This window comes from Nannospalax galili, unplaced genomic scaffold (assembly GCF_000622305.1).
Source record: "Nannospalax galili isolate Female #2095 unplaced genomic scaffold, S.galili_v1.0 scaffold95, whole genome shotgun sequence".
In the NCBI taxonomy this organism is placed as follows: domain Eukaryota; kingdom Metazoa; phylum Chordata; class Mammalia; order Rodentia; family Spalacidae; genus Nannospalax; species Nannospalax galili.
In genome coordinates, this window is record NW_008342393.1 from 11121390 (window position 1) to 11138683 (window position 17294).

At 39.9% G+C, this 17294-nt stretch overlaps 1 protein-coding gene across 1 annotated transcript in view; it reads left to right on the top strand.

Moving 5' to 3' along the window:
- Nucleotides 1–14197, top strand: part of Ankfn1 (ankyrin repeat and fibronectin type III domain containing 1) — a 167626-nt gene extending 153429 nt beyond the window's left edge. The window contains exons 17-18 of the mRNA XM_029565982.1: nt 331–544; nt 13404–14197. Of these exons, the coding sequence (XP_029421842.1) occupies nt 331–544; nt 13404–14197 (1008 nt within the window). The remainder of the gene's footprint in view (nt 1–330; nt 545–13403) is intronic.
- Nucleotides 14198–17294: the final 3097 nt, after the last annotated feature.

Genomic DNA, 17294 nt, shown 5'->3' on the forward strand with positions numbered 1-17294 from the left:
GCTAACAACTATCCATAACTCCAGTCCCAGAGGATCCGACAGCCTCTTCTGACTTCCGTGGGCACTGCACAACATGAGTGCACTTACCTACATGCGGGCAATACATGCATACACATAAAATAAAAAATAAAATTTTTTTAAAGTTTAAAAAAAAATGCCAAACATAAGAGATTCACAAAAAGCTATTTCCTAGTTTAGCAAACCTGTATAGACAGTATCTGACTTTCACCCAAAACCAATAATTATTGGTTCATCTTGAATTCTCAGGAAAACATATTCCTTCTCATAGATGTTTGGTAACTTAAAGTCTTTCACCATTTTATTCCAAAGCAAATAGATGAAGTCTGGCGTGAAATGAGATGGATCATGGATGCTCTGCAGTTTGCAAGATACAAGCAACCAGTCTCTGGCTTGCCCATCACTAAACTCATAGACCCCTCCAAAGAGCAGAATCTAAAGAAGATCAGCTCCACGTCATCACATATAGACTGTCTTCCATCAACATCCCCATCCCCAGAGACGCACAGAAGAAAGACAGTGAGTGGTAAGCAGTAAGATCCAAAGTTCTTTGGTTTGGTCACAGGTTCTTGGTCCTGTCTTCACTGATAAGGTTCTTTATGTTGAGGCTCTGGTTTTAGCGAGTGGCAGAAAACACTGTTCAAGGGTAAGAGTCTAAAAGCATAGAAGAAAAAACAAGAACAATGGAAGGGTAGGAAACTAGGGTGATAACCTGAGATCAGCTCCATTAGGGGTAGGAAAGATTAGTCCAGTTCTGGTCCACACTTCCAAGATAAGAAAGAACAAAGAGCACACATGGGGATTCAGAAATTCAGAACAGGGACTGCTGCAGTGCCAGGTAAGGACCTCATCAGCCTAGCCTCTGACAAGAATGAGGCAGGAAGCAGGTTCCTTCTGAGATAAGAGTTGAGGGTAGACCTCCCATCCAAGTAACACTAAAGTTCTTGAGTGGGAAGTGAGGAGGAGAAAACTCTTGGATCAACTGGAGTCCTGAAACTGAAGCCAAATCATGGCTAGGATGAACCAAGAGATAAGCTAAAGGAAATGACTAGCAAGGTACCTCCTCCCTCAGGAATTAAGGCTGAGTTTATGTGGCAAATGCTATTAGCAAAAACATGACTTAGAGCAACACAAATTTCCACAAAATATCTTTGTTCTTATAGGCATAGAAAGCACATTCTAAATATAGGTAAAACTGCATAATATACTCTTCCCTGGAGCATAAAATAATGCCTAACGTATCTTTCTTAATTGTACAGCTTAAAAGCACTCCAATAATATAATCTCCATAATAATATTTGTGACGAACAGTACTAATTTGTAGGTTTGACCCATAGGGGGCAGCATGGTGCAGCAGAAAGAACTTGTGCTTACAAATAAGAGACCTGTATTCAAATCTCAGTTTTGTTCCACTAGCTGTGTGTGCTTGAACAGATTACTACATCTGAGTTTTAGTTTCCAAATATGTAAAATAAGAATCAAAATTTCTACACCACGAAGAGTTACTTGTAAATAAGACAACCTAATTGAAAGCCACATGAAATGTAATAGACAATATATTATAGGGATAATATTTAATGTGATTATCTTAACATGCAACCTTTAACAGCAATATGAGCCTTTCCTATAAGCGAACTTGTATGTGCTCCTGTTTGGCAAGTGGTAGAACTTGGGAAACAGCTAATTTGCATTACCAGAGATGTCTATGATTTACCAACCAATTCAACAAAATATTTAAATAGAGTTTCAAGAGTGTGTCTTTACAAACTGAGGTTTCAAATCAAATATCTCTGCTAGAAGGCAGTCTAATGGGAGATTCAGATACACAGACAAACAAAATGGCATGCTAATTACATATGGGTTACAGAGATTGGAGGTATTAACCCTTAAGCTCATAAGATCAAAGTGGAGATGACAGAACCCAGTACTGACAGTAAGCAGGAGCTGAGCAGAAGAGGAAGAAGAGCTTTGCAGGCAGAGGAAGAGGATTGTTCTATCTTGTAATTCAGGTAACTGCAACCAGTGTGGCTGACACTTGGGATTCAGACATTCTTCTTTTCCATTGAAAAATACTTATCAGTTGCTTACTATAAGGCAGACACTGTTTTCAGCAACCAAGATATAACAATAAATAAAATCTCTGCTATTATAAAAATCAATCTAGAATGGGTGATAATGAAAATCTAAACAAAAAAAAAAGGTATTAGCAGATCATGAAACTCCAGTGTATAATAGAAAATAGCAATACAGACAGACATTGAATTCACTAGGAGGATCGGCAGAGACCTATTTGACATTGGAACCAACCATAGGAAAAGGCAAAAATCTAGAGTTGGAGAATTCTAAGCAGCAAAAGAGCAAAAGGCTTAACGTGGGTGAAGGTTGGGAAGAAAGTCCAGTGCCTGGAACAGAGTGAATGAAAGGGTGAGTGTCGAGGACAGTGTAGATCAGGAGGCCATAACAGGCAGGGTTCTGCAGGCCCTGCTCCCGCGTTTGGATTTTCTCATACTTGTGACAAAGGGTACTAAAAATCATAAGCAAGGGCTGGTATGATCTGAATTACTTTTACAATCAAATCTCACCATTGTATGAAGAGAACATATAGGGGAAAATTCTAGAAGCAGCGCGACTAAGAAGCTAATAACAAAGAAGATATGAAAGTTTCTGTTTTGGATGCTTCAAGGTTTCATGATGCTATTTTTTTAAAAAAGAAAGGAATAAAAGGAAAGAAGGGGAAGAAAGACAAGCGTCGGTAGTTGGGTACGTTGACTGCAAATTCACATTGATTGTCTCCATAAAGATAAACATTCAGGGGAAAAAAAAGACATAAAGATGTACAGTGTCTGCCACTTAGGAAAGACAACTGGACTAATAATACAGATTTAAGATACTGTTAACACATGGATCACATTTGAAGCTATGAAAATATATGAGATTCCCTAGAGAGTGGAGGTAAAACAGGAAAAGGAAGGCTGTGGAAGGAACCCTATGCATGGAGCAACAAGACAGATTACGACAGAACAACCAGAAACAGAAGATTAAAAACAAACCAAAAAAAACCACGAGAGCAGTGTCACAGAAACTAAAGTAAGTCAAATGATGGAGAAAGGTTAAATAAAACAACTGTAAATCTTCTGTTGTTTTGCCTTTTCCAACAAGGAAGTCATCAATAATCTTGAAGCCTGCAGTTTGTGAAGAGAGTGAGAAGCTCAACAGAAGTAGATTAGGGAGAGATGGGAGGCGACGAAGTAAGACCAGTAAGACACATTCTCAAAGCCTTGGTTATGAAAGAAGACGAAAGAAAGGCAGCGCACAGCTAGCGAAGGACTGAACACCACTTTTTAAGGCAGGAAAGATGTGCTCTCTGACCTTCCACAGCTCATAAAACTCTACGTGCAACTTTTCAATTCCATCTCCACCTTCACAGCTCATCTGCCCTCTCTGTTCACAGAATTTCCCCAGTGTTTAATCTTCTCTTAGCCACATGGTCCCAAGAGGGTCCCTCCTAGGCTGTATGAGGGTGGCCTCCTCTATGCCATAGAAATGCCAAACTCTCACATTAGCCTGAGGTTGGATTACACACACTCCCTGCTGGGAGGATTTGGCCAATTGCATTCAGATTTTATTATTAACTTAAAATGTGACTGATCATCATTCCGTTTCTTAAAATATAATCCTCTCTTGGGTCCATTTATTTCTCTGAAGCCAAGATTCCATGGGCTATGAAACACAAAGACGTGGAAAGCAGCAAATGACAAATGGAACCCATTGACAGGAAAACACTATTGAGACCCAGGGAGAAAGCATCCTATCCTCTCGCAAGAGCAGAAACATTTCAGAGCCATGGAATCCGTCCCTGCTTCTCTGTCCTCCCCACAAGTGTGACCACTTTGAATTACCTGGAAATCACTTATGAATGGGGAAAAAAAATCCAATTTAGATGAACATCCCCCCTGCGTACTCACAAAGTTTGCAACACAATTCCATTCTATGTGGGTAGGACTTACTTAACTGATAAGGAACCTACTGGAAATGTAGCACCTGTCACAAACCTTACCCTGGTGCCAGCCCAAGATTTTGTCTTAGGATTGTTGAATATGTTGGATTTGTGTTGAATATGTTGGATTTGTGTAACTCTGTTTGAGATGGGGGAGGGTAGGGAGTAGAACTCTAACTTCCCATTTCTGTGTGTTTTCAAAATACAAAGTAGACCTCCTCTGAGTCAATTAAAATTAAGCATCTCCAAGGGGGAAAGTTGGCTCCTAGAAAAGGCAGCCCAAGGCAGGGGGTGAAAGAATTTGGTCCATCACATGGGTATTTTCTCTCCCACTCCTTTTCTGTGGGTACAGTGGTCATAAGGAGCAACAATCCACCCCCAACACTGATGTTGTTCCTGGTGACACATGGGTGAGGCAATAGAGGGGGAGGGCCCAGTGTTGTTTCTCTCAGATGCATTTGAAAATCATCCCAATATTCCAAACATAAAACTTCCTGGGAAACTCTCCCAGAAGATGTAAGGAACGATACAGCATAAACCAAATGGTTCAAAAGTGTAACAGGAAACTCAAAGTACTATTTCTCTTCAGAAATTAAAAAGTGAACAAATCTACATAAGGCTTAATGAAAGTCTATCTATAAACTATTTAAATTCTATTATAAATTATATTATTGTAAATTCTATTTATAAATTATTTAAATTCTATTTAACCCATGGAAAGAGGTTCAATGAAGAATATATGTGTATATGCATATATATGGATAGTGAGACATTAAATGTAAATATAGATTTTAGGAAAAATATGACTTTTATTCCTTTCTTTTTGGCCTGCCATTACCATCACTCTAACCACCCCCGCCTTTAAGAAAAAAAGCAATAACTTTAAATCAATTATTCTTTCCAAAAATGTCATCTCCCCATAACGTCCTCAAAATCCACAGCAACTCTACTCTGCTGTTGTTGGCCTGACCCACAGACACCAGGAGTTGCAACACCCATTACAATGGCAAGAAAGCCAAGCTTCCTAAGCCAGCACTAATAGTATGGGCAAACTTTCATCAAATAGCTCCCAGGTCAAGTAGAGGGGAAGCTCAAGGTCCTACCAGCCCTGGCCTGCCCACTGGGCCCTCCAAGGGAAATCAGGGAGCATCACCAGGTTTACTAAAGTAAACTAGGCGAGATGCCTACCATGGTTAATGGAGCATATGGCCTGGATCTAGGGAAGGAAGCTACACTTTGCATCCTTTTCCAAGAAGGGCGGGAGTAGCAGAGGCCAAAGTCCTTGGAAACTCTCCCCAGTGCCCTGGCTGGCATCCTGGAGACTTTCCCAGCTTGTTCTGGGAGGGGTATACCAATCTAAGCAATAGGTTCCATTAAGTCTTCTAATAAATAATAAAACCACCATGCAAGTCAAATATTTAAGATCTCACTAGAATAGTGTTTTTTAAGGGTGGATTCATAGACCAACAAGATAATATTTACCATTCTGTTCCCGAGCTCTTTTATACATCTTTCCTGGGTTACTACAATTATAATTGTCTGCTCTTGATTTACCTCTTATCTCTCATACTATGGCTAAAAGGTGTAAGTTATATTATTTACTAATTCACTATTGAGTATAGTTAGGAAATACAACACTGTACATCATGTGAGAAAGCACTCTTCTGACTATCAAAAGAATTGTGACAGCAAAATCTTGATGTTTGAATACTTATTTACAGTCTTAATGATCTTCGTAAGTTCTCCAGTTTTTCTATGTTAAGGGTAGAAAAGACCTCAATAATATTAATACTGTTCGTATGGCACTTTAAGTATCTTTAACAAATCAATTTAATCTACACCACCTATGGAACAACCTACATGCTACAGTTAGAGAAAAGTTCAGACAAACTAAGCGATTTGCTCAAAATTATATATACAATAAGGAACAAGTCAAGACTTCAGCCAAGGTCTATCCAAGTTTTAGTCAATTGTCCTTCCCACCATACATAGATGACTCCTGGTTCAACTATCAACAAAGACAAAGCAAAATGGTACAAGCAATTGTTTACAAGGCATTTCTGTCATTAATCAGGTCTTTCAGGATGCTTTCAGTATTGTTTTTAAAAGTCAATCTAATCTCTCTACTCTTCATGCTCCTAGATTTAAATGTGTTTCAGTTTCAGTTCAACTCAATATATATTAGGCTACAAGTGGCTGATAATACATGTGACCATGTTCAGATCACAAGATACAGGAAATACCAAAGACTACACATTCTTTTGCTTAATGTATTCCTTAGCCCATTCCGACTCTGACTAAAATTCAAATTTGCTAAGCAGATATAAATACGATTTAGTACATGTTCTCTAGAGTTTATAGCTCAATGAAATATCAAAAAGGGTAATTTATAATAAAGTGTGGTAGATACAGTAACACAGACATAAATGAAATGCTCTGAAAGCATCTGAAAGAGAACCGAGCAACTAGATCCACTTGAGGAAGCTGGTTTGTTCTCCATGACAAACTGGACCTTAAAATATGATGCTCCACTGAAATGTCAGAATGCCGGCTACTCTGAAGCATGTCACACCCTTCTTAGTCTCTAAACAATAAATGCTCACCATTTTCTATAGCGAAAGATAAAAGCACAAACTGAAGGGCTGGAGAGACGTTCAGTGGTTAGGAGTGCTTGCTGTGTGCACTGGTCACTTTCCATTGTGATAAAACACCATGGCCAAACAACTTATAGAAAGCAGAGTTTACTTGGGCTACAGTTCCAGAGGTAGTGTCCACAGTGGCTAGGAAAGCATGGTGACCAAGGCTGCTGGAGCACAAAGCTGAGAGCTCACATCCTCAGCCCACGCAGGAAGCAGAGATGGACCGAAATGAAGCAGGGCAAGGCAATGAACTCCCAAAGGCCTCCCCCCCCCAGTGACATGCTAACTCCAACTCAACTACAAGACCTAAAGGTTCTGCTAAGATTGCTATAAAAATGATTAAGATTGATTGAGATGTTCTGTTCTGTATGAAATACAGAAAAATTCAATAAAAAAAAAAAACCCAAAGGTTCCATGTTCCTCCCCAAACAGTGCCACTAACTGACTATTCAAATGCTTGAGCCTACAGCCACACTTATTCAAACCATCACACTTCTCTTGAAGAAAAATGGAGTTTGGTTCCCAATACCCATGTCAGGGAACCCTCAACAGTCTGTAATTGCAGCTCCAGGGAATCTAATGCTGTCCTCTACAGACAGACAGACAGACACACACACACACACACACACACTCACACACAATAAGTACATAAATAATCTCAAATAAGTAAATAACCTCAAAAAAGTAAAAATTGTTTCTGCAAAATATTTGACTCACTATTAACTAGAAAGAGAAGGAAACTGTCAAAGTATTCAGTGATTATTTCTTCTTAGAGTCATTTTACTGTTTCTAGTGGTTTAAATGGCGCCCCCCCCCACCGCTAGATATATGTCCATGTACTACCCTTGCCTTGTTTTCAAGACTTTTTTATTTGTACTTGTCCATGCTTATGTGACTGTATGTTTACTACATGAGTGCAGGAGGCCATGGAGCCAAGAAAAGGTTATCGGATCCCCTGGAACTGGAGTCCCAGGTAGTTGTGAGCCATCACACGGATGTATCATGTGGATGCTGAGAACTGAACCTGGGTCCCCTAGAGCTCTTAACTACTGGGCCATCTCTCTGGCCCCTAACACCATGATTTTGAACTCGGGCTTCCAGAGTTGTGAAATACATGTTTTGTTACAAAGTCATTCAGTGTTGCATTTGCTACCCCAGCCACAAGAAAACTAATGCAAGACTAAGTAGCAGCAATGTCTAGATGCCCTTACAAGGAACTTAACCAATACAGTTCTGTGCAAGTAATTAGATGAACCAGATCCCTCTGCTCAGGAAGCCTCCAAAGAAAACCTATGGAAATGCTAAGATAGGTGACAGCCTTTGGAGAAACACAAATCTGTATTTGGGTGCCTAGTCTCCCAGTAATCAGCTACATAAGTTGCAAAATTTAATAAGCCTAAGCTTTAGTATTTTCATCTGAAAAGTGAGAAAAACATGCATTAAATAAAGCGCTTGGATCACCTGGCATTATAACTGACTCACAGCAAGTACTAAGTAAATACCAGATTCTGTTATTACTATTTGGGAAGCACACAAGTATATCACGCTAGCTTAAAAGACATGACTAACCATAGAAATGAAGAAGGAAATGCAACTAGAGTTAATTATTCATTCTTTGCGTGTATCTTATCTCAAACCCTGATTCAAATCTCCAGTTAACCTTTCTTCATAATTCCTAAGGCACCTATCCTAGCCATCAGCAAAAAAGAAGCAATTATGAGACCCTAGTACCTTCAGTGCTTAATTTGCCACATTGAAGATGGGAGAAAGTCAAAACTAGTTTTAAAACTAACAGGGCTGGGAATACAGCTCACCTCAGTGGTAGAGCCTAGTATATGCAGGACCCTGGGTTTAATCCCCAGCACCAAAAAGGGACAAAGATCAAAGTCATTCACCCTGCCGTTATCCTTTTCTCTCCTTTTAAAACACACACACACACACACACACACACACACACACACACCTCTTTATATCTATTTGTCTTCTTCCCTAACCATTTATCTCTGAAAACAATATTCTTCCATCTTTGAAAGCACGAACACCAACACTGGTTCTCACGGTCCTGATCCACCTTTTTAGATTTATCAACCTCACCAATAATATATCTTCAACCATCTCCCCTCTGATGGTACCCTCATCTTCACAGCCACAACCTTCACTTCCTTCAACCTTCCTACCCCAACACGCTCCCATTACATCTACTGGATATTTAAGCCACCTCTTCAAGTTCAACTTGTCCCAATTTAAACTTACCATCCTTTCTATTTCCCAAACTAAATTAGGGCTGCAATACAACTCTAAGGGCTTATCATTTCTACCTTCCCAGGAACTGTGGTATAAAATCTACTAGTAACTTTGAGGCCTCATGAACTTTCTTCTCCCAGTTGTCTGGAACACTTTTCTCTAAAACTTTCATTCTGATCGCTGAGGTCTCATGTAGGTTCTATTTTTTGCAGAGATGCTGCCTTGAGCACCTTATTAAAAGAGTCTTCTTTCCAAGTCGCTCTCTAACTAAAATCCAGTTTAATTTTTTTCAAAGAACTTTGTACTCTCTGGAGCTTATGTTTTCTGACTTCTTTGTTGTCTAATCCACCACCTACATGATGTTTAAAAGCAGAGACCTTAACTATCTAGCATAAAATTCATGCTCAATAAGATCTTGAAGAAATAACTTTTCTGCACTTATACTTCCTCCACACAGCCACTTCCATTGCTCAGCCCCACACCCTGAGCAAGAAAGAGACAGAGGGAACATGTAGCTTAGACCATAGCGTCTTAGCTGTCTTCTCTGTCATCTCTGCCTCATTAAGCTGATCTCCCGTCTTACCTGCTACATAACTATCTTAAATCATACCTCTTATCCTGTCAATTCTTCAATATTTACACATTGGCTATAAAATTTAGTGCAAGTTCCTTACCTGTTTTTTAAAATTAAATTGTCTTAGCAATCTGTTTTAAAATAATTATACACAGAAGATTGCAAAGAAATGTACAGGAGGTTCCTTGTACTTCCTTCCTCACCGTCCCAATTAACATGTTGTATAACATCAAAAGCAAAAAACTGATATAATAAACACAGCTAATCTAGATTTCACCAGTTACACGATGCTCGTGGGCTCACATAGGCAGCTTTACATAATTCTATCACATGATTGGCATTGGGTAAACACCACCATAATCAAGATACTCAGCTATAACCTTACCACAAAATTCCCTCTGTTATCCCTTATATAGACTTAACCATTCTCCTACCTATTCCCTTCACAGCCATTAATCTGTTCTTCATCTCAGTGTCACAAATGTTACCTATATGGAATTCTTTCATTTTATCGATGGAAAGTATTCCATAGTATGGATGTGCCACAGTTTAGCCATTCATGCATCACTGGGCATTTAAGTTTCCACTTGAGTCTATTATCAATAAAGTTACTATGAACATTTGCATATAAGCAAGCCCTAATTTTTCCAAAGAAACTTCCAAGAACGCAATTGTTGACGCCCTTTCTTGTAGGCTCATATACCCCCCCATTCCATTCCTGTTCCCCATATTCTAACCAAATGGACTTACTTATACTGTTTTCTCTTTCTCATTTATAATCCTGTTATCATTGCTTGTGCATTTCCTACTAAAACCTGCCTTGAAAACTTTTTGAGAGTGGATGAAGAAATAAAACAGAAAAAGAATAAAGAAAAATGAGGGGAGAAAAATACATAAAGGATAGTATAGTGTTTAACTTTGTTCCAATGTTACCTCTCTTTCCTATAAAGCTGCGTCTTATTTGCATCTTATAAAACCTATATTCAGCTACAGTCTCATAAATGCATAGTTGCCCTATACTTCCATTAAAACAGTAAACTCTCAGGGGCTGGAGAAATGGCTCAGCAGTTAAGAATACTGGTTGTTCTTGTAGAAGACCTGAGTTTGAATCCAAGCACCTACATGGCAGCTAACGACTGTCTGTAACACCCGTCCCAGGGGCTCTGACAGTATCTTCTGACCTCCACGGGCATTGCACAACATGGGTGCACTTAACTACATGCAGGCAATACATGCATACACATAAAATAAAAAAATAATTAAAACAATTTTTTAAAAAATAGTAAAGTCCCTGAAAACAAATACTCTGATTTCTTAGAAATGTTAGATCTACTTATGCACCAACTTCAGATGTTCCTCAACCTACAGTGGAGTTATGTTCCAATAAATCTACCATAAGTTGAAAATACACTAACTCAAATATGCATCTAAGACACCTAACCTAATAGTACATATGTATGTCATCTCCTGTAGTGGGGGGAGGCGAGCAAAAAACAAAAACAAAAAAACAATTTATACCATGAGCCTAAAAAACCAAGTGAAGGGAGCATTGTATCTAGCTACAGAGTTCCTAATAGAGATAACCTGATACTGACTCCCTAACTTTATCCTTATAGATTGCAATATTCTTATAATAATATGGTCTACCTTTCCACTATAAACAGACAAACCATAACATTGCAACCCTGCAGTTTTGTTAATACTTGTTGTATTTTGTGATCAGCAAACCACTCCTGACTATGAACTTCCTTGCAGGACTCTACAACTACTTTTCTTAGTGCTTCTGTGCCTCTAAGTCTTCCTTTGACATCATTCTTAACCACAGGATATCTAAAATTTCACTATTATAAATCATGTTGCAGTAAATAACTGGTAAATGCCTCCATGTGCACATAGTGACAATTTCTCAAACAGATATCTAAAAAAAAAGGATATGTGGGGACATTTTGAACATACTCTGCCAAATTTCGGCCCAAAGAGCTGAGCCGATTTATCCTTTATTTCCCACCCATCACTAACACGATACTGTCATTCTTTCACATTTTGTAAATCTGATGGGTAAAAACTGCCTCTTTGTTTCAACTCTATTTCCCTGATTATTATTCGGACTCTATTTCCCTCATTACTGTCCTGGTTAAACATAGGAAGAGTATGTTAATTGGCCATTTGTATTTATTATTCTTCCAACAGCTGGTTCTTATCTTTTGCCCATTTGCATTGTACAGCTCTTGGTATCCTCTGGATTTTCATCTTTTATTACACATGCTGCTCTTCTTTTCTTATAACCTATCACTTATCTTCTCACTTTGTTTATAGTGTCATTTGTTTTACAAAGCATGGGTGTCAAATTCATCAAATGTCTTTCAAGTTCTAGGGGTATGTCTTGTTTAAAAAGACTTTTCCACACAAATATTATAGATATATTGCCTTCTAATATTCTGGGACCTATTATGTTTAACCCATATGGAATTTATTTCTATATGTGGAGTATGGTAAGACTCTCATTATTTTGCTAAAAGGATAGCCAATTGTTCCAACACTATATATTAAATAATCTATTTCACTCCCCAATTTGAAATGTGTTTACCACATATTATCACAGACTTTTATCTGCTTTAGGATTTTATTTTTCTAGTCAGCAGATCTGTCCATTTCTACACTAATACTACAAAGTCTTAATGACCAAAGCTCTATAGTACGTTTTATCTGGTAGGATATCCCCACCCTATTGTATCTTTTTTCTTTAATTATTCTCATAAATTTTCTCTTCTGGTTGAATATTTAAATCAGTTTATTGAATTCTCTTGAAAAATCCTGTGAGAACTTTTTAAAATTAGAATTGTTTCAAATTTAAAAGCTAAGGCTGGCTGTGGTGGCTCACACCTTTAATCCCAGCACTTGGGAGGCAGAGGCAGGTGGATCTTTGTGAGTTCAAGGCCAGCCTGGTCTACATAGTGAGTCCAGGACAGCTGGGGCTATCTCAAAAGACCAAAAAAAAAAAAAAAGTAAAGGTTGGTTTGTTTGTTTTTTTTTTCAAGACCATTGTATGTTTTCAAATTTAACAAGTACAGCATTCACCAAGTAATTACTATGGACTAAGTAAATGAGAAATTCAAAGGATTTTAGACTACTTGCAATCAGAAATGGGAAAAGAGATAAACAACTATTGCATGAAATGACAAATACCTACAGAAAATTTTAGCTCACTCAAGGTCATTATAAGATGCACCTGGAGACCTATTTCTGAATCTCATTTTGCCTCCACCCTGGCCTGTTTTGCTTTTTAAAAAAATATGTGTTAAGTCTTTATATTCATAATAGTTTTTAATCTCCCTAAGTTCCACTGTCATCATCACTTATACATAAGGAACCTGAAACACAAAGTAATTTTTCCAAGATCACAGAGAAAGAACATAGAGAGCTACTAAGATCTGAAAACAAGATTTCACATTTTCTGCCATCAGTTCCTTCTTCCTCCTTTTAAATGCCTGCTATTTTGTCAGATGCAAATCTTGTCTCTGAAATAAGAACAGAGAAAAAATAACATCCAACTTTGTTTCCTGTCCATCCTCTCTACAGATTACCAGAAAATAATCAAGGCATGAGCGGGGGAATAAGGGAATGCCCCCCCCAACACACACACACACACACACACACACACACACACACACACACACACCACTGTCCCTACTGGACCTATCGCTTATTTATTTATTTACCCTTAAACTAAGACCAGAGGCTACTACTGTATAATCTGCAGGGTACCATAGTCAATGAAAATGTGGGGCTCTTTATCCAAAAGCCTTAAGAATTTCAAGATGTGACAAAGAATGAAGCTGGTTGCTCTTGTAAACGCGGGTTGGATGCACCTGAGCCCATGAATCCGGCCCTAACTGAGTCTGTCTTCCAACATCTGCCCCTGACTTTGCAGAATCACAGCCCTGCTCTGACGAAGAAGGCTGCTCAGAAGTCTTCCTCCCAACCGACAGCGACTACGACTCCAGCGACGCCCTGAGCCCACGAGACCTAGACCTGGTCTACCTGTCATCGCATGACATCTCTCAGCAGGCCCTCAGTGGCCTCAGCGGCAGCGCCCCCGACGTGCTCCAGGTGCATGACGTGAAGGCTTCGGCGGGGCAGGATGCGCAGGGCCTGGCGCAGGCCCCAGACACTGACCACTCCTGTGCCGAGTTTCTCCACAGCCTGACCCTCACCGGCTTGGCGCCCAAGAACCATGCCAAGATGGCGCCCGGCGGGCGGCCGCCGCTGGGCTTCCTGGGGAGGCGGAAACCCGGCAAGCACCAGCACTATGGCGGCTTCAGCCGTCACCACCGCTGGCTGCGCATGCACAGCGAGACGCAGTCACTGTCGCTGTCCGAGGGTGTTTACACGCAGTACCTGCCTCGATCCTGCGGCCAGGCCCGGGATCCCGGGGAGGCGGAGCGGCCTGGGCCTGGCCTGGATGGGCCCCGAGGCCTGGCGCTGGCCCACGCAGCCAGCCTCCCCGAGGAGCGGAGGAGCTGCCTCCAGGACCCCAGGCCTTCGCTGCGGCGAGTCTACGTGGAACCCTACCCTGAGACACTCGTGGGCTCAGACCCAAAGCTGTGGACTGGCTTGAGCCCGACCCCTGCAGGCCGTGCCAGCCTGCCAAGCCCTACGGGCTCAGAGATGAGTCCAGAAGGCCCCACATCCCCAGTGTCAGGAATACTAAGCAGTATGCTCTAGGGAGGCCCGTGCTAGCCACCTACTGCTGTTTCACCCACGCTAGCCCTTGCTTGTTCCATCACCATAGCCCCTGCCTGCCCCACTGTGTTCCCTAATTTTTTTTAAGCTTTGAAAGTTACACGTCCAAAGGTTACAGGTACAGTTTTGTTTTGTTTTTTTTTCCCAATGTGGGGAGCAGGAGGGAGGCTAAAGTTTTCAGTGCTGTTCTCGGCTCATCCTAGAAAATGTATGGCGTCTGAGACCCGTGAATCATACACTTTTGGTGGCACCTGCGACTGAAGTAGATCAGTCCAAAGAGGCAACCTTAGCTCAGAAGTTGTCTGGGAGGGTTCTTTCATTGATTTTGCAACTGATGAGGAGTTCAATGAATGGAAATTAGATTGGTATAGCTTTTCTTTCTAATCCAAACTTTTAGGAGACTCTTGGGGGGGGGGGGGAGGTTCACGTTGTGTCTCTAGCAAAAGGGATCAAGTACACTTGTGCCCAGTTCCTGCTCAGCTATAGCAGAATATTCCAAGGTGCAAGGTTCTCAGGACTCCCCAAGTCTAATTTATCCATCGACACTTAACCTGATTAAGTATGCCTTGGATAGGCCTTTTCTTCTCTTAAAGTTATATGAAAGACACCAAAAAAAAAAATGGAAGACACTTCTGTTTTTGAGCTAGAACAGGGCAGGAAGCAGCCTTTCTGTCACACTCAGAACCTATTCAGTCGTGAAAATGAACAGTAAATTACTCCAGAGTGCAAAGAGATGGCTGAGTGAAGTAAAAGCCTGAATCGTAGAAATGACAACTGGAAGGAGGAAGAAACAAACATGTACTTTCTTTACAATACACAAAGTGAATCCATGAGGGCTGTGCCATTGTGAATTGCAGTGTATCTGCATCAGATCCTAAAGTGGTCAAACTTACTGAACAAGAAAGTGTCCACTAGATATGGCCAGACAGTGATGGATTCCTCAGAGCCCCACAACCACATCATTCACTCCTCATCACAGATCAAGACTGTCCAGGGCTGGGGTGGCTACCCTCCTCTTTCAACCTGCTTCTTACACATGGGTTTTGCTCATAAGATCGTTTGGCCGATTGGCCACACAGGAAATCTTTCCTTAGAAGCCTCTGTCAGTAGTTTGCTCCACCCACATATGTGCTCAGAACACCTAGAACTCCTGCTTTGGTCATCTTGCCTCCTCTCTGGATTTTTCATAAGTGAGAAACACAGATTTTAAAAAAAAAAAAAAATTCAAGAAAGGGACATTTCACCCGGAGCCGAGACTCATTCAGTTCACTGGCATTCTAAATGGTCCTTTTCTGCATCACAGCCCCTCCAGTTGACTACTGTTCTTTATTTACAGTCCACCACTCCTGAAAGTTCATATACACTCCCATGTTCACCAGGCCATTCTGATTCCTTGCAATTTTTTAAACGTGATTTAAATGTAACTAATTACCTATTCAAAAGACACAGCTTTGACCAGATGCCTGTGGTCTTTATGAAACTGAAGCCCGGACCTCAATCAATTTTTAGATTTTATATTCAGTGAACACCCAAAGAATCTTGATTAGAATGACTATGGTTCCTTTGCTAGTCCTGGTGGGGGAGGATGGAGGTATTTTAAAATACAGTTTTCTTCCATCTGAGTGAATTATGTATATGGAAGGAGTGAAGGTTAAAACTTGAAGGAACCATAAAATTTGTCTTAAATTCTTGGTCAATTAAGGCCAAAGAGAATAAGAGATTTGCTGAAGGTTACAACAGCTGGTTTAATCTCAGAGTTAGAATCAGAACTCAAAACTATCTCCTTTATAAAAGAGTGTCCCACTGGAAATTGCTACATACCTTGTCAACTCTTAATTGTCCAGGCTACTTACTTATTTTACAAAGCTATCCACTTCTAACTCAGAATTTAGTCTTTTATTCAAGCTTTACCTTACAAGTTTCCTGTATCATAGAGCTTTTCATTGCTGGAAAATACAAATTTTATTAGCAGACAACTAAGTCAATTAATTAAAAAACCAAGTTTGGGAGAAAAGTCAGTTCAAATTATGACTCCTAATTAATAACAGAAATGTTATCTGCATGTGATTTATACTTATCTCTAATTAGAAGACAGACTGCCCATACTGAATGCATTTTTAAGATGGTTGCTATAATTATCAAGAACCAAGAAGCCAAGCAGCTCTGATCTTGACCTTTCTACTGGTGATAGTTTGGGACTATGAATTTGATCAGAGGCATTCAACAAGCACTCAAAAGCAGAAACTGACATACTCTTCTAATCATTTGTTCAAAAAATTCTGGCTTACTGGACCCAACTGCATTAAATTAAAACCCACTAACTTACACTGGGATTACTCGGTTATATTTTTATTTTCCGTGAGAAAAAGAGGCATGTCCATAAAATGGATAATGTAGAGTTGATTTCAATGGACATGCTTAATTCACTTGCATTCAAAATGAATTTTGCTAGCAATATTCCCATACAAAAGTAGCTATGTATATTCTCAGTAACTGTTCAGATTCACTCCTGACTTCCACTTTGAAACACTTGTGACCCCACTTTGAATTAATGCATTCTGTGAGAAACAACTGTGTTCTCTAATTCACAATTTTTTGTTTGTATGTGTTTTGGATTTGGGGGGTTTTTTTGTTTTGTTTTGTTTGTCTTTTTGAGACAGGATCTTCCTGTAGCCCCAGCTGTCCTAGAACTCACTATGTAGACCAGGCTGGCCTCAAACTCACAAAGATCCACCTGCCTCTGCCTCCTGAGTGCTGGGATTAAAGGCGTGCGCCACCACACGCTGCCAATTCACAATTTTTTATTCATTTATATTGATAACCTATATACATAAGGAACTGATGATATCTATGTTTTTGTTTTATTTTATTGATTTTGTTTTATTTTGGATGTGATGAACGTGACCTTTTTATTCTTTTCAAAATACAGTCTAAGAGCCTCTTGAGGAAACTTCCAGGTCCCAAATCTCTTCTCCAGAGTTTTTCCAACATGCTTTACTTATTCCTGAATTATCTATCCCCATGCTTTGTGAAGATGCTTAGAAATCATTGAATAAGGCCCTCTCATGGCTATTTCTGT